Source organism: Camelina sativa, chromosome 19 (assembly GCF_030686135.1).
Source record: "Camelina sativa cultivar CO46 ecotype springtype chromosome 19, ASM3068613v1".
Classification (NCBI taxonomy): Eukaryota; Viridiplantae; Streptophyta; class Magnoliopsida; order Brassicales; family Brassicaceae; genus Camelina; species Camelina sativa.
In genome coordinates, this window is record NC_141898.1 from 24,191,899 (window position 1) to 24,209,883 (window position 17,985).

A 17,985-nucleotide genomic window follows, 5' to 3' on the forward strand; every position below is an offset into this window, starting at 1 on the left:
TTTTGTTCACGCTAAGTGTGGTATATGGTGCGTTTGGAAAGTTAGATTTAAACAATGTTGTCGGAGCTCGGCTTTATTCTGATCACCACTTTCATTGCGATAGTGTCATGTTCAACCTTGTCTCGTGCCTTATTGCATCCGAGTAGCGTGTCTCATAATGTCTCCAGAAGCAGCTATTACTTGACTACCAATGAACTATGGTTTAATCAAACCCTAGATCATTACTCTCATTATGTAACTTTCTCCTCACGGATTTCTTGTCTCTAATCTAATTGTTGTTTCATCATTTAACTGTACTCCTTTTTTTTCCAAAAGATTATCAGATTTATTGTTCTGATTTCGGTGTTCACAGGATCACCGCAAATTTAGACAGCGTTATTATGAATTTATGGACTACTTTCGAGCACCAGATGGGCCTATGTTTATGATAATCTGTGGTGAAGGTCCTTGTAATGGCATAGCTAATGATTATATAAATGTAAGATTTTACTAATTAATCTGATACTTGTAAGAAGATAAATCTAAAGAGATTAATGTTTTCATAATCAAATCTAGGTCCTAGCAAAGAGGTTTGAAGCTGGTGTGGTTTCACTAGAACATAGGTACTATGGGAAAAGCTCTCCCTTTGACTCATTGGCAACAAAGAATCTGAAATACCTTTCATCGAAACAAGCCCTTCTCGATTTGGCCGCTTTCCGACAACATTACCAGGCAAGTCTTGCTTCATTTCATTTGCTAGAGAAACTGTTTCATTTATGCTTATTATGATATGTGGATGTAGGAATCTTTGAATGTTAAGTTCAATATGAGTAGTGGTGGTAATGAAAATTCGTGGTTCTTCTTTGGGATTTCTTATGCTGGAGCTTTAAGTGCATGGTTTCGGCTTAAGTTCCCGCATTTGACGTGTGGAAGCCTTGCTAGTTCTGCTGTTGTTCGTGCAGTCTATGAGTTCTCTGAATTTGATAAGCAGGTATTAGTAGCATACGCAGTTTTCTTTATTGTCATTCTTTGGCATGAATGGAATTAAACAACGTTCTCTACAAGATTTGGGGTTAAAAATACGCTAATATGGTTTTGATCTATTTTACATTATGAGAAGATAGGCGAGTCAGCTGGTCAAGAATGCAAAGCTGCATTACAAGAGACTAATAAACTCCTGGAGTTAGGACTTAAAGTAAACAACAAGGCAGTGAAATCCCTCTTCAATGCCACTGAGGTCTCTCTCTTTCTCTCTTTTCTCCAGCGCTGTTTTGATTTAATTAATATTAGAACTAGAGTTCCAACTTCGGCCTAATTAGCTTTTGAAATCTACAGTTTGATGTTGATGCTGACTTTTTATACTTAACCGCAGATGCAGCAGTTATGGCGGTAAGGATTATCACTAATTAATCAATTTTGTTCAATTCCACCATCTTTTTTTATTTTTGCCTGATTAGTGATAATTATTGTTAAAAATCTTTTAGTTCCAATATGGAAATCAAGATAAACTGTGTGTCCCGCTTGTTGAAGCAAAGAAGAATGGTAGTGATTTAGTGGTAAGCTCTCACGACATTTTCTCTCTCTTTGCGCTGCAAATCGCGCGGAAATTAACTTTCTATTGGCTTTGTAATGCAGGAAACATTTTCTAAATATGTTAGAGAGTATTGCATGAGAATTTGGGGATTACGTGTTAGATCATATAATCGGAAACATCTAAGAAAGAACACTGTAGTTACCGCAGACGGTGCATATCGGTTATGGTGGTTTCAAACTTGCACAGAACTAGGATATTTTCAGGTGGCACCAAAAAATGATAGCGTTCGATCTCAGCAAATCAATACAGAGTAACATTATTCTTGAATCATATATTTATATATATTTTGTTAAGTCACATTTTTATTTATTAATTACTTTGATTAGGTTCCATTTGGATTTATGCAAGAGCCTTTTTGGGGAAGGTGTTTACCCTAAAGTTGATGCAACAAACTTGTACTATGGAGGCGATAGACTTAAGGGTATGTGACATTAAACACCTTAAAACTCATTTTAGTCTTTGCACATTGTGATAATTTTTCGGGAATATACAGCAACCAAAATCATATTCACTAATGGGTCACAAGATCCATGGCGTCATGCTTCCAAGCAGAACTCATCTCATGAAAGTAAAGTCTCTTATCCCTTCGATTTTGCTTAAGTTTTGTCCCCACATTTTGCATTTTTCTACCAAGACACTAACAAGTTCATGCGCCAGTGCCTTCTTATATCATAAAATGTCATAATTGTGGGCATGGAATTGATCTAAGAGGATGCCCTCAATCTCCAATGGTCATTGAAGGTATAAGAATTTGTGTGTTTTGTCCAAAATTAAAAGTCAAAAGCGAGTCTTGAAATCAACACATTTTTTCACTGTCAGGTAAGTCAAATGATTGCAGCTTGGTAGATGGCGTAAACAAAGTAAGGCAACAAATGGTAGATAACATCGACATGTGGTTGTCTCAGTGTCGCAACCCAACTAGGAATTCTATATAGAGTTGCATTAGAAAAAGAACGATACGAATTTGAGTGAATATGTAGTCAACCTAGAGTAGTCGTTTTCTATTTTGTAAATAATATTGCACTTTTTTGTACTTATTAGTGTATGTGTCCATGTTATAAATAGTTTAACAATAGTTTATAACTATTTAAATAACAAAGACTCTGCATGTATAAAAGTCTTTTACTACTTGTGTTTGAAATGCTTTCCTAGAAGAAATCCATCATATTTGTCATGGATGCATTTTACAAAAATAATTTGTTTTTATCTTAACCCTATTTTCCCCCAATGTTTTTTTTTTAATAAAATTTCTGGTTTTATATATTCCAACTAGTCGATTACATAGGTTTAGTTTAGAAGAAGGTGCCACAACAACGATAGCGAGAGCCGAGCTGAACATACTCGGAGCAAGAACCAAGAGAAAAAGAGAAGGAAAGAAAAAGAAAACATACTAGGGATAGAGACCTCCGAACCAAAGAGCTAGCATGCCTTGGAGTTTGGTTGAGCGTTCACGAGCGAGGCAGGTGTTACGGATTCTCCTATCCAGGTGAGCAAACTGACCTTCCACCGGTGTGCGCAGACCGGTATAGATCCGAGCATTTCGTTCATGCCATAAAGTGTAGATTACTGACTGAGCCACAATTAACCTTAAAGTGGCCATCGCATCATCTCTTGTGGAGGACTGTAGCCAGAAAAGAAACCGGTCCCAGGTGAAGAAACCGGTGAAAGAGAACTTTAATTTGTTAAGGCTCCATCGCCATAGGTCGTAGGTGTAAGGGCATCTGAGGAATAGGTGATCCCTTGTCTCAAAGTATATTTCACAAAGGGGACATGTATCATCCTCTAGAATTCCCCAGCTTCTTAGTCTTGATAATGTGGGCATTGTATCAAGGCAACAAAGCCACATAATGAAAGACTGCTTGGGGATGGAACCTTGGAACCACACTTGCTTGTACCAATTTACTTCCTGAGATGGTGGCCTATAAGTGTTCCAGGTATCAGTGAAACTGAAGCGATCACGAGGTTCAGTATTCGCCGTAACCCACAGATACACATCATTTACGTCCTCATTTAGCTCAACTTCAACGAGGTGGGTTAAGAGGCGTTCCATCTTGTCACTTCTAGCGCCTCTGAATAACCAGCCATCACTTGAATGTGCGCTTGCCACTGTGGGATGAAGTGGAAGGCCTAGTCTTTGGTGTTCTCTGGGACCTAAGAAAGTTAGTAGGTCTCCAAAGGGGGTCCATTTGTCGTACCAGAAAGACCAATATTTGCCATTGCCAACTTTGCATGAGAGGAATGCTTTTGCAATGTTTCTCAGCTTAAGCAGCTGTTTCCACATTGAGGAGCCTTGGCGCTTTGAAGAGAGTCTCCAGAAGCAGTTCCGTCTCAGCTTATGCGACTTACACCAAGCGACCCATAAAGATTCGGAAGAAGAGAAAAGGTGCCAGATGAGTTTCAAGCCAAAAATTTTGTTCCAAGCTTTAAGGTCTTTGAGTCCCATGCCCCCTTCTGATTTCGGAGTGCAAACTTGTTTCCATCCTACTTTAGCTTGTTTTAGAATTTCTGTAGAGCCAGACCATAAGAATTTCCTGCAGAGTTTCTCAATATCCTTGATGCATTTTGCAGGGAGGATGAAAGTTGCGCACCAATAAGCTATGATGTTCTGTATGACTGAAGATATTAGTTAAAGTCTCCCAGCATACGACAAGTGCTTGTACTTCCAAGATTGGAGCTTGGTCATAACACGTTGTAGCAGCGGTTCACAGTCAGATCTGGAAAGAGGATTTGGCAAAAGAGGTAAGCCCAAGTATATGACTGGAAGAGTTCCTAGAGTGAAACCAAAGCTTGTACTCTGGTGGGTTTGAGACTGCACGGTAGCACCAGCTAGAAAAAGCTCGGTTTTATTCCTGTTCAGTATCAGCCCAGAGATTTTTGAAAAATTCTCCAAGAGATTCACGATGGCCTGTAACGAGGAGTTTTTTCCATCGAAAAACACCATCACATCATTAGCGAAAATGAGATGGGTTACACTGGGATTTGAGGCTTTAGGGTGGTATCCGATCTGTCCTGCCTGGAACCGCAAGTCCAATAGTCTCGAGAAAATATCCATTCCGATCACAAAGAGGTAGGGGGAGAGTGAAAAGATGTTACGTTTCTTTACCAAAATTAGGTCTAAAATGTTTTTTTTTTGATAAATATGTGAATTTCATTGAACTAATAGTTCGAGGAACTTATAAAAGCTGTATACAGAGGTTACTTCTTGCCAAAAAAAAACTAAAAACAAGGAAGGAACCAAAAGAGAAATATAATACGTCTAAACGTACTTTAACCACATCGGCATAGCGGCCTTAAAATGCTTCCTAGTCTTCTTCGCCAGGATAGCGTCCCTAATCTGCCTGTCAAGACCCTTGAATAAGATAGTAGTCTCAGTGGAGATGTTGAGGTGGTGTCTGGTGTTACGTTCCCACCATAATGCGTAAACAGTGGCTTGAGAAACTAGCCTTCGGAGGGAGCGTGTTGATGTTTTATCTTTCATGTCCAACCAGCTGGTGAAGGCTTCCCAAGTGTGAAAAGAGAATGACCGGTAGCCAAGTCTTCTAGTTACTTCCGACCAGAGTTCCTCGCTGACCTCACAGTGGAGAAATAGGTGATCACGGGTTTCCTGGTACCGACCACAGAGGCAACAACTTGCGTCGATGTGTGTGTCCCATCTAGCCAGTCTCGCTTTTGTAGGTAACCTGTCTAGATGCAGAATCCACATCATGAACGCATGTCTAGGTATTGCGCCCTTAAACCAAACCTGAGAAGTCCAAGGAAGAGGGTTATGTCTCGGTCTGACCTCCTCCCAGGTCCTCTTTGTTGAGAACGTTTGAAACTCGACCGGACATGTCATCCAGAAGAAGCTATATTGTTCCAACGCAAGTAGTGGACTCTGAATCGTAGTAAGGTACATATGGAGATCCAAATCTTGATTTGAGCGAGCAGGCCTAAGGATCCATCCTGTTGTCGGACAAGCATGGGCCACTTTACCTTGAGGAGGGATTCCCATTTGATTTGGTCTGGAAGGTCCGAGGTAGTCTATTAAGGGGCCAAAAGGCGTCCACCAATCATACCAGAAATTTATCTGCTGACCGTTACCGAGCCTTGCCTTGAGGAAGCGTCTTGCAGTGTGTCTAAGGTTCAACATGGCCTTCCAGGTCCATGAGGATTGTTTCTTTGCATCCATAGCCCAGAAAGATCCATCCTTTATCTTGGTATTGCGCAACCACAAAGCCCACAACGAGTCGGAAGCAGCAAACAATCTCCAAATTAATTTGAGACAGAGTGTTCTGTTCCAAAGGCTTAAGTTTCTCAGACCCAATCCCCCTTCTTCTTTTGGGAGACAAACATTACTCCAGGCGACTTTTTCTGACCCTCGCTTGGTTACATCACCATTCCACAGGAAGTTCTTGCATAGACTCTCAATCTTCTTGATGCAGCCTTTTGGAAGGATAAAAGCCGACATCCAGAAGTTTAGAGTACCATGGATCACGGAGGACAGGAGTTGCAGCCTGCCCGCATAAGAAAGAGCTCTAGCTGCCCACGAGCTGAAACGCTTTGTTAATGCATCCAGCAGTGGCCTATATTCTGATATCCTGAGTTTTCTGTGCATGAGAGGAAGGCCTAAGTACCTTACTGGTAGTGAACCGATGTTGAAACCAAGAGAAGCCATCTGAGAGGTTTCAACCTGGTTCACTCCCGCTAGGTATAGATCTGTCTTGCTCTTATTCATGTGAAGACCTGAGGCGGCTGAGAACTCTTGGAGAACCCCAGTAATGTTTGACAGGGAGTTTAGTTTCCCGTCAAAGAATACCATGATGTCATCGGCAAACGCTAGATGGGTAACCTGGGGGTTCGAGGTACTAGTGTGAGCTCCTATGAGGTTGTTATTGTATGCCTTCCTTAGCATCTGCGAGAAAACTTCCATGACCAAAACAAATAGATAAGGTGAGATGGAGTCCCCTTGTCTCAACCCCTTTGAGCCTGTGAAATGGTCACACAATTCCCCATTGATGCAAATAGAGAAACTTGCTGTAGATATACACTGCTCAATCAGAGAAATAAAGTGCGCTGGAAACTCCATTGCCTTTAGGGTGTTGATGATCAACTCCCAAATTACCGAATCAAAGGCCTTCTTAAGATCAACTTTGAGCATTCCCCTTTGCGATATGTTTTTCTGGTTGTAACCTTGCACTAATTCAGTAGTCAACAGAACATTCTCCACCAAAAGTCTACCCGGGATGAAAGCTGATTGGGAATTGGAGATCAGATCCGGGATGACCCTCTTTAGTCTGTTTGCCAAAAGCTTAGACACTATCTTGTATAGAGTGTTGCAGCAAGCAATGGGACGGAACTATCCCACCCGTTGAGCGTTTGGAGTTTTTGGTATGAGCGTGATGATTGTTGCATTCCACTGCTTGAGCATCTTCCCTGACCTGAAAAATTCAGTGACAGCCTCGATCACTGAGCTTCCTACTGTTTCCCACTGAGCAGTGAAGAACTCGACACAATAGCCGTCTGGTCCAGTGAAGGTCTAAAATGTTTTGAAGATAGAAAAGATGAATTGAATCAAATATTCAAATGTGACTTTGGGGTTGATCTAGAACAATCCCAAATAAATATGCTCTAATTATGGGTCATTTCAAAACTTTTATTTGCAGTGAACTTGATATGTAATGCGACTAAAATAAATTTATCTTTAATTCAACGGGTTTTTTCTCGAAGTTAAACCACTACCAAATGAAATTTAATAAATCATTAATCTTCTAGTCCAATTTAAGTATAGTTCTGTAGTTCAACTGTTCAATAGTGCCAAGTCATAGTTTTTGTGCGGTCTTTTGAATGTTTTCAAGGATCTTCCCATCTTAAAAAGTCCATCAAAACGTAGTTTATAACCCAAAATCATTATATAAATTCTTGGGATTAATTTATACTTGATCCACTTAAATTAACGTACATTTTGATGATATTGGCATGGATCGAATATGTGCTCCAAATTTTTTAACTATTTGTATCCAAATATTTCATATTTGTGAAACAACAACCTGGATCTAGATATGTCAATATGCGTAGGTATTCAAATTTAATATATATCCGCCAAAAACATTATTTTTAATGTAAAGATTAGCAATAAAATTTAATAGAAAATATCATGTAAATTTTTCAAGACAACTTTTAAAATATTTTAAGACATACTTATTATGTTCATCTAAAATGTACATCAGTTGTTACTTATTAAAAGAAACATCAGTTGTTTAGTATATAGTTTATTTTGTGATGTTTTTTAGTAATTTTAACTTATATATATATATATATATATCATATTTTTGTAAACTTATCTTCAGTCAATGTATTTTAGCAGAATCATTCCTTTTTCCGTAACAGTTTTTTTAATTAGTCATAGTCATGTAACAGGTGGACTGCTGAAGCATTTTTCGGAGAACAAACATAAAAGAATTTAAGGTTACAATGATATATACATCATTGTTGTGCCTCTATTACTTCGTATAATCTGTGATGCTAAAATAATCTAGTTTGTATAATCATATAGTGGGTTCTTGTCAATCCATGTCGGAAGAATAAATAAGTGATTATATTGTAGGGATCTCGGCTCATTATTTATGTCTTATTATAAGAATCAAGACCGTTGAATTTGAAATTTGTTCTTGTTGCACTAGTAAATATCAAATTCTTTTATCCCAAAAGACAAGTAAAATACATTCCCCTAAAACTTGGAATCTTTTATAACTAAGGTTATAGAAATCGAAATTTGATTTTAGAGTTAATTAAAAAAAAAGGCATTTGTCTTACGGATGACTTCGGATTTAAGCATTTTCGCCTCTGCTTATGAAAACAGGCACTCTCTCATTTTTTTAGGACTCTTTTACCCCTCTTCAACTGACGTCATTCTCATTCGCCCTACCACGAACGTAACGCTGATTTTTAAAATATTTTATTTATAATTGAGGGTTTAGTATTCTAATCGCCTGCTCTTCGCACCTGCATTACGACCGCTTATCCGTGGAACTGAAATTTCATGCTCGATCTATTACTGGTTTATTAAACTCGTTCCCATGGTCAATACAAGAAGTAGAAGAGGTCTTCAAGGTTCTACTCCTGCTACTAGTAGATTGGGAGAAGAAATCCGTATTGGAAGGAAAATCTGTCCTCCGCCGTCAAAGTCGGTTCGTAGGTTGCGAAATCAGAGACTTAATGGCACTGAATCTCCGAGGAAGATGTCAATCTCAGGTTATATTCTGTTTTAATAATATAATTCATGACTGTCGTCTGCCATTTCTATTCATCGATTCTTACCGCAACTTAAATTAATTGTCTCTCACTCTATTTGTACGAAACTGCATCAGTTACGTCAAGTAGTGAAGGCTCTCTTCCTCCGGTTGCAGGTACATAAATCGATGTTATCTATGCTTCTGTTTGGCTAATGAAGAATTTAGTTCTGTAAGACCGATCATTATCTACTTCAGTCTGGGTTACTAATTGATTTCTTCCTCCGAGATTTTGTTAGGGATGTTGTTCAGTATAACATTCATAATAGATTTCTATCTCTTGTTTGTTGTACAGGATACGCATTATATACCTCGCCGAAACATATTTTATTTTCCAATTATTTCTTCTGTCATCTAGTTAGTTGGGTCATGTTCTTCTAGTTGTTTATCGTTTATTCATTTTCTCTACATGAACTTCTCATTTTGTATATTTACTGACCTAATATATTGTCATAATTTTTTCATTTCTACTATGCCAATAGGTCTCAGTAGCAGTGGCAACGCAACGTCTGGTAGCAGTAGTGGTTCAGCAGGAGTTTTAGATGACTTTGCTGAATGGGGTAGAAGTCATTATGTATCTCACTCATCTTCTCAAGGTTTCGGACTGCAATAGTTTTATATACAAGGGAAAATATAATTTACACCTTCCCTAACGGTAAATGTTTTGTATTGAAGGTGACGAGGAGGATATACATACAAAAATGTTGCCAAAGCGTTTCTTTTCAACTGATAGGTATCCAACTGACGGCAGGGTGAACTCGTACTCCAAACCCCAGTATCTTCTTGAAATTTTATCTATCTTGGATGGGACTAAAGAGCTTAAGCAGCTAAAAAACTCTCCCTTCAGATCCTTATTTCATCTCCTTGTACGTCGTTGTTCATTGTCTGGCAAACTTCTGCACAACTTTCTCTGTAGGCAAATCATTACGACGAATTCTCATGAAATCTGGTTTACATATGGGGGATATCCACTGAGATTCTCCTTGACCGAGTTCCAAGAAATTACAGGTTTACCTTGTGGTTCTTATCCGGATAAGGATACACTAAATGCTGCGCAAACCCATGGCGAGAATGAGTCCCCATATTGGTATACCCTTATTGGCCGTCAAACAGAAGTTAGTATTGAGGATATTGTAAAGAAGCTGAAGGCAGAACCAACTATGCCAGGCTGGAAGAAAATACGCCTTGCACTTATTGTAATTGTTGAAGGAGTGTTAATTTGTGGGACTCAGCCAATAAGACCTTCATTCCCTATTGTTGAAATGGTAAGAAACTTAGATTTCTTTTTTTCTTATCCTTGGGGACGACATGCATTTGAACGGACAATTCAGATGATCAAAGTGGGGAACAAAGTTCAATGGCAATACAACCATAATAACAAACTGAAACAACCTTCATTGGTGCTCCATGGATTCCAAATAGCTATCCAACTTATGCTGTTTCAGTCAATTCCACTACTACTGAGGTATGTACCATCCTTTCATGATGGACAAACTTTTTACGAGAAGGGACTCACAGAATTGCCGAAGTTGAAGACATTTCACACAAAGAACATTGTTGAACTTGAACATGATAAAAAGGTTAGTATTGGGGCGTTTTATATATGGTTTCCTCTATATTCTGAATTAATGTAACTTCTAATTGGATATTCTTGCAGCTTAACGTTCATCAAATGTTATTCTCCTCAAGTGAAAAGTGTAGAGAATCTGTGGATGTAGATTATGAAGGCGATGAACAAGTTGCGCATATGGTAAGCTTGATAAAGAAAGGCTATAAATTTTCAAAGGCTGATTGGCGTGGAGGCGATGAGTCCCTTCCTAAGTTGTGCATATGCAAGGACAAAAATCACAATGGTTGTAATTGTGGGTGCTTGATTTGTCTCGACAACACTGCTAATTCGAATGATGTCAAGTATGACAGCTCAACAGAAAGGACGTCCTCCGATATTGCCAAATTGAGGGTAGAAGTTGAACGGATGAGGAAGACATATGTGTCTTCTTTTCATAAGTTAAACGCTACCATTTCTGAACTACAATCGTTTCTTATGTCCTGGAAGCGTCTGTCGTGCAATATAAGTGATGGTCCTTTCGTTGGTGGGGCATGTACTTCCCTGGAATTGGGATCGGTTGGTGGCAAAGAAATTGTTCACTTAACCCGATCCACTAAATCGGTTCATACTTCTGATAATGATGGTCTTCCTCTTCAACAACCTCACATTCTACCTCAAGCCGAAGCTTCCCTAACTTATCAAGGTTATGTGGTTCATAAAAGTGTTCCCAATAATGTAAAGACATCGGCCATCCTGGATAAGGTGATCTCTTATATCTATTACCTCTATATGTATTAGGTACCCACATTTATGTAGTAATTATATGTTTTCCTCATCAGGAGGATGTCAATGTTGTTGATAAGGTTTTAACTGTTTCTCACCCTTGTTTACAAACAATGGGAGAAGATGTTGCATCTACGCTACTTCGGGTGCGTAAGTCTGACCCTTTATAAAACAAATCTGTATGTATAATGCCATCAACCTTTTGCCTGTAACCCTACATGTAGGACACAGTAGGTTATGTTGATGATAATTCTGTTAAGGTTGATGGTGTAGTTCATTTTCAATGGTGTGTATGAGGACCAATTTTACTGTTCTTCATAATGTGCAGTTGCAGGGACTGAAAATATTTTCCCAACTGCTTGTTGTATGCATAATATTGCTTATGGTTGTTACTTATTGTGTTTTCTAGGAAAGGATTGTTACTGAAGTTACTTCTGAACAAACCCAACAAGATCACATGGTCAATAACAATCTCTTAACACCCGAAACTGCTCCTCAGGTAATTGTATGTTGTTGTACAACTATCGTCTTATAATTGTCATGTTCATGTCTTCTCACCTTCTGCTATGTCAATTTCTGACTTTTCCCCAACATACGTAGGGTCAAGTTAGCCATGTAATGTCTCCATCTACAGCAACGACTGTGAACAACCTTTCTCTGCAACTTCCCCCTTCAAAGCTGTCTGAACTGCCAACCGAAAGAGCCCCTAAACTCTTTAACCCTTTCATGGAGTGTAGAGGTAAGAGAAGTAGGGTTTCAAATGTTAACCATAACTTGATTTCAGCCCCCAAGCGGTCGAAACTCTCTCGAGGAGCTGCTGGCGGTTACATTCTTTTCCGTCAAATTTCTTAAAAACTTATTCATAAGTTTAAACAAATGCTTAAGGCATACTGCAAACCGTTAGTCACAACAACTCCCTCTCCTCAAGCTTGTACTACTGCTACTAATTTGCATAGGGTCCCACTAAATTCTTTCGTCTTATAGGTGTTACGATCTTGATGGATGTGAAGTTGGAAGCAATTTCTTTGAAGAAATTTACATACCAAAAAACTGGCTATTCAAAACTGTAAGTTTTCTATATTGTTGGTACCTCATACTGCGTACTTCCCTTGTACACCTCTAAATTTCCTTAATTACCAAACGGAATTCCTATATGTGTTAATATCAATATTTTTCTCTACATGTATTTTGAATTTACTCTTCCTTCCATACATTAAGCCTCTATTTCCTACCCACTGCAATTATGGGCTGTGTTTGCATTTCTGTTCAAGTTCTACTGACATAGTTACTATTTTTATACATCACTCAGCATTTGGACATGATGCTTCGTCCCTTTTGGCGAGAAAGAGGCTCCCACCTAGCCGGAAGAAAAGTTGTTGTCTTGGACAGTTTACTTACCCAGCTTTTGACTGCACAATATCGTAAATTCATTCACTCATCTTCATCATCTTCATATGATTGGCACACTGTACTTTCTAGCTACATAGAAGGTACTGTAGGGGATCGTAAAGAGAAAACCTCCTGGTTCAAAGATGTTATGACAGTTTATGTCCCAATGAACTGAGGAAATCGACATTGGGTTGGTTTGGTCATATGCTTGAAAAAATGGCACATAGACATCCTTGACCCATATATGAAGTTTACATCTGAAGAAGATGTTGCCTCTTATATGAAGCCAGTGGTGAAAATGTTGCCTCACCTCATTAAGGCATCTTGCGAAGTAAATGATATGAGTCATGTACATGATTCAGAGTTCACCTACTGACGCGTTGGAGGCCTTGCGCAAAACACTCGAACTGGAGATTGTGGAGCGTTTGTTATGAAATTTATTGAGATGCACTCTCACGAATTCTCGACGAAGGAGATGGGAGATATAACGAATGAGATGGTTAACATGTTCCGTATGCAATATGCTATCGATGTATATGAAGAGTTTATTGCTAAGGTGTGTCTGTAATCTTCTATTCATGAGTCGTTCTATGAAACTGCCATTATACATGTTAAATGTCTTTCGATCATCTTGTAATATTGTCACTTATTCTGTAATTTATAAACTGTCTATTACACTTCTTTCTACCATCGTTGCGACATGTTACTTTCATTTGTCTTTCATCTTTCACGTTGTCATCTGTTTTGTAGGGCTTTGGGTTTTTGGTTACAAAGGCCCAACTCTGTTTAATATATTCATGTACTTAATTCGTTAATTGTCTAACCATATTAACGTATATTAAGTTGCTGGTTAACAACCACCACTCACCCACTTTACATAAATATTTCATTTATGACTTTTTCGACTACAAAAAAGAAGTTATTGTTGTGTTTATTATGTAGCTCGCTCAGATTTTGTTACAGTTTTTCATAATGGATAATCTCCTTGATGATGTCGTTGTCGAAATATACAAACTGGTTGCATCTACAAGTTTCACCTCACTTGCGCCTTTGTTATTAGTTGCAAAAAAGCAAAGCAAGCTTGCTGTCTCAGCCGACGTACTTCGTTCTCTCCCCTTGCATGAGTTCTTCAACAACGCTGACCTAGTCAATGAAGGCTCTCCATTTCGGGCATTTTTCTTAAAATGCGTTCTTGCGGAGAACCCAGTGGCGACTTACCTGGAGAGCCTCCGTATTGCATCCCAATATGGGGATGTAATCCATGCTATTGGAATGCTCTTCTCTACCGTGCCGAAGTCAGACCATAGTACTTTTGCAAGGGGTATGTTCCTTATATATGCTCAGTTTCCGTCTGAAGGCTTTGCAACAATTTACGACTTGTACGCTCGTCTTGGAAATATTGTGCAACTAGAGGCTATTGGTAATGTCGTCTACCGCCACCTGCTCATGTTTCGGCCTGTTCAAAAACGATTATTTTCAAACCTCCTCATCCTTGAGAGTATACCCGCTTGTGTTGGAATCAATTGCACTTTGCAGACAAGATGTGTTAATTGTTTTCTCTACTGGCTTATATTCAAGTTCAATGATGTGTTCTAGTTTTTATGGTCTCATAATGAGATAAAGTTTTCATGTACAAATATGTTGTTTCAATTTTTCATTTATGGCGTTGCTAAACTGCAATGATGTAATATGTTCGTTGTTTTATCTTTGGTTGTTTATTCTCATCGTGTGCTGTATAATATAAATGTAATGGTTTCTACTTACATATGATGTTTGTTTCTTGTTTTATGTCATCAATATCTTTCAAACCCCGACCTCTATTATATTCAATACGGTTCTTCGCTTTCAAATGTTAGGGTTTAGTGTTTCAATATTAGAGTTTATTGACCCCTTACTTAGGGTTTACCAATCCTGATTTCAAACCGCTTCTATTTAACATGTTCTCGAACTCCACCTCTGTTTTATTGTAGAGAGTTCTACGCTGTCAAATGTTTGGGTTTAGTATTCCGAAAGTTAGGGTTTAGTGATCCCCCCTTAGGGTTTAATGATCCCTCCTTAGGGTTTAGTGATCCCCCCCCCCCCTTAGGGTTTAATGATCCCCCTTAGGGTTTAATAATATCATTATGTCGGTTAATTTATATAAATACATCATCCAACACACTTCTACTAACAATCAACATATAATATCATAACTTTGAGATTTTCATCTGGTTTTAAAGCAGTACAAACATACGCATTTAACATTACAACTCTTATACATATAGAGGTCCCAAATACGCATATCAGCATAGCTCGCGGACTCGACGCGAGTACCAGTACTCTATGCAGTCGAAGCAAACGTCTTCCATATGACACGCAAAATCAATACAAATTGGGATGTCACCTGCTGGGTACCTATATGTTCCAACATAGTTACCAGAAAGTGGAGGCTCGATATCAGCGATTTGAGACATGACAGTGTTAGCTATGTCCACCATTGTATCCAGCCACCCCACTTTGTTTGACAACATCATCAAGCACCCCATCCCTTCTTCAAAATGCCCACCAGCTATCAAAAATATAGCAAAAGCGAATGCAGCGTAGACGATGTGATCTTCAGCGCGGTGGAGTAGGTCCAAGCTATGACGTGAAGGCCCGTTTTTCACTGCAAGTCGTAAGCCCTCCACGTATGTTGCTGTAATGTTTCCTTCTGCAAAACATTTCATAAAGAAAGAACGGTATGGCGATCCTTCGTTAGCTAGTGATCTTACAAATATAAATTCATCAAGGTCGACCTCCTGTAAGACTTCTGGTGAAAAAACAGCGGCTTTCCCATCTGGCCCACTGGCAATGAAAGGACCAAGCTCTCTGAATCCACTTTTCCCAACCCTCCTTACAATGTCTAAGAGAATATCTTGCGGTAAGTAAACCATTTTTGTTGAGCTACGTTTTCCAAGTAGACAACATTATTTATAGCATTCTTAAGGTGTGTATTCGTTAATTTTAATTGTTTATTCATCTCCTTTAATACTTATCCAATTTGACATACAGAAGACATCCTATTCCAACGCTTTCATTAACTGTCGTTGACTAAATTCATCTACTACAGACGATATTAATGACCTCTACACACATGTAATACTGTCATCTCATTTACCTCTGTGTAGCCATTTATTATATTGCGAACACACTGTAATATTTAATGGAAGCTTGTAGTTTGATATGATGGACAGCTAATTCATATTTAATTGATGCACCACTTGTTAGCAGCGTTGTCATATCAGTAACATTCTTTACCATTTACTGCTTAGCTAAATTCTATCCACTATGTCCCCTATTTCAACTAACCTAATTTAAGGCCATATATGTTCCTCTATAAATTATTCGTATATTTGTACCACTTTTAGTCCTCCGGATATCATAACTCAGTTTCACCTAATGGGTCACCTACCAAATGAGTTACTTGTTCATATTTTCATCTATGTTGGCAAGTACGGCTTTAGGTCCCTTGGTCCTTTAATAGCTGCTTCAAAGGACACCAACTCATCTGCCTTCTCGCCCCTTGTCTTGCAGTCCGTTGATCTTTCAGAGTTCATGCTTGACAGTTCGATGGCAAAGATGGACTCAATTTATCGTCCCTTTTTCAGTAGATGCGTGGCTGAAGGAAATGTTACTGCAAATCAGCTTGAGGCTTTAAGTATCCTACGTCAAGAAGGCCCTGACGAGAATGCGTTTGCGATGTTGACTTTCTCGGCCACTAATTCTGTCTATGCAACTTTTGTTTTCGGCGTGTTTCGGATTTGCGCGGGTGATTTTCATACTGGAATCTCCACAATGGCGCATATTTGGGAAATGGTAACTCATTGGGAACAAGCTGTCGTCCTTGCAGACATGGTCATCCAGCAAATAGTGCGACTTGGTCCTTCTGCTTCTGGTCTTTACTTGCAAACCCACTGTTACCCGCTAGAAGATATCCCCCATTGCACTTATATCAATTGTGCTGCTGATAATGTTTGTCAACAGTGTTTCGCGTTCTGGTACTCTCTCATCATTCGCTATATCTGTTAAATGCCCCTGGTTGGTATATGGACTGTGCGAATTCTGCATTTTCTGATCAGATGAGTTATGTCGATTCTCTTCTACCAAGTTTGTATTAGTAGTTGGATGTTAGTATCTATGTAATGTTTCTCCATTTCTTAATCTACATGTTCAGTTCTAGTTGTCGTCCTTGTTAGTCAAATGAGGTCCAGGCGATGATAATATGTCACATACATTAACCATCATTTCATTATGTTACATTGAGTGACCATCCTTACATCCATGATAATATGTTACATTGACTAACCATCCTTACCTTCACGATGGTTTTTAAGATCGTTCACACCCACATTACACAACAGAGGATTATAGTTTGCAACGTAGGTTTATATACAACATTCAAATTTAGTTTTGAATTTCCGAAAAACCATCTTCTCCCCGATTGCAAATCCCACTTTTGTGCAGCTTCTTATGTACATTGCAAAAGGTGATGTTTCTGCGCTGCTCATTCTACTGCATCTTATCTCAGACATACATGATGTCTTCTATTTACATCAAAAAACATACCACTTCCTTCATCCCACTACTTTCTCCCACACCTTGCTCAGACATTTCACATCCAATGCATTACTTATTGAGCTTTCTATGTTGCTGATGACAAAGACTAATAGTACACAAACCTATGGTATAGGGTTCCTACAAGTAGCCCTGTTATGGCCTGTCCCATAACACCTGCTGCACCTGCTTGGTCTGATCTTCCTTCTCTTTATTGCCTTCAACAATAAAACATAGATGGAACCACATCCTTTAACTAGTAAAAATCTTAGAGTTCAAATTTTTAAGATAGAAATTTGTTTAATTACCTGTTCCTCGCCATTTGAAGGGATCCTCCTCTTCCTTGGGCGTCCTGGCCCTGCATTTGTTTCCGGGGGAACTCCATTTGGATTGAGCATGTCCTCTGGAATGTCGTGGTCAACGGCATCAGGAACCGGCATGACGACAACACTATAAGTGTTTCTGCATAAATCAGACTTGTAGTTCTCTTCAACTAGTCGTGGTATTGGAGTCCCATTAACCCTTGCAGCCGCCAATGCGTGGGAACACGGAATGCCAAGTGTTTCAAAGACTTTGCAGGTGCAGGTCTTCCTGTCTAGATCAATAGTAAACGAGATACCATGGTTGTTGCTAACTTGGTATATGTCTGCGCTGGCTGGTGACACACTTAAGCCAGCTGAATCAGATAGATGTTTTAGAAGTAACTCCTCAACCTCATGTGTGACAGGACCGAGATGCTTGTTAGCCTTTGAACGTCTACAATAGAACCATCTCATTAACATCATTCGTATTGTTTCTACCATTGAAACAATAGGGAACTCCAAAGCTTTAGCCATTGAAGCGTTAATACT

At 39.0% G+C, this 17,985-nt stretch overlaps 2 protein-coding genes across 2 annotated transcripts; one reads left to right on the forward strand and one right to left on the reverse strand.

Annotated features, from left to right (window-relative positions):
* Positions 1–2,745, forward strand: LOC104767163 (putative serine protease EDA2). The gene is made up of 12 exons (XM_010491199.3): positions 1–234; positions 353–478; positions 556–711; positions 782–970; positions 1,100–1,216; positions 1,315–1,368; positions 1,464–1,535; positions 1,615–1,823; positions 1,900–1,994; positions 2,067–2,141; positions 2,231–2,314; positions 2,393–2,745. Exons 1-12 carry the CDS (start codon positions 55–57, stop codon positions 2,506–2,508), a joined length of 1,473 nt encoding a protein of 490 aa, XP_010489501.1. The 5' UTR covers positions 1–54; the 3' UTR covers positions 2,509–2,745.
* A 14,514-nt stretch (positions 2,746–17,259) lies between these two features.
* On the reverse strand, positions 17,260–17,970 carry LOC104768200 (uncharacterized). The gene is made up of 2 exons (XM_010492125.2): positions 17,443–17,970; positions 17,260–17,352 (listed from the first exon to the last, which is right to left on the reverse strand). Exons 1-2 carry the CDS (start codon positions 17,968–17,970, stop codon positions 17,260–17,262), a joined length of 621 nt encoding a protein of 206 aa, XP_010490427.2.
* Between the last annotated feature and the right edge of the window lie 15 nt (positions 17,971–17,985).

Coding starts and splice junctions, on each gene's coding strand:
- LOC104768200 (XM_010492125.2), bottom strand. CDS start 17,970: ATGGCTAAAGCTTTGGAGTTCCCTATTGTTTCAATGGTAGAAACAATA. Junction 17,353..17,442: donor CTTCAAATGGCGAGGAACAG/GTAATTAAACAA, acceptor TTATTGTTGAAG/GCAATAAAGAGAAGGAAGAT.
- LOC104767163 (XM_010491199.3), top strand. CDS start 55: ATGTTGTCGGAGCTCGGCTTTATTCTGATCACCACTTTCATTGCGATA. Junction 235..352: donor TAGATCATTACTCTCATTAT/GTAACTTTCTCC, acceptor CGGTGTTCACAG/GATCACCGCAAATTTAGACA. Junction 1,824..1,899: donor TCTCAGCAAATCAATACAGA/GTAACATTATTC, acceptor TACTTTGATTAG/GTTCCATTTGGATTTATGCA.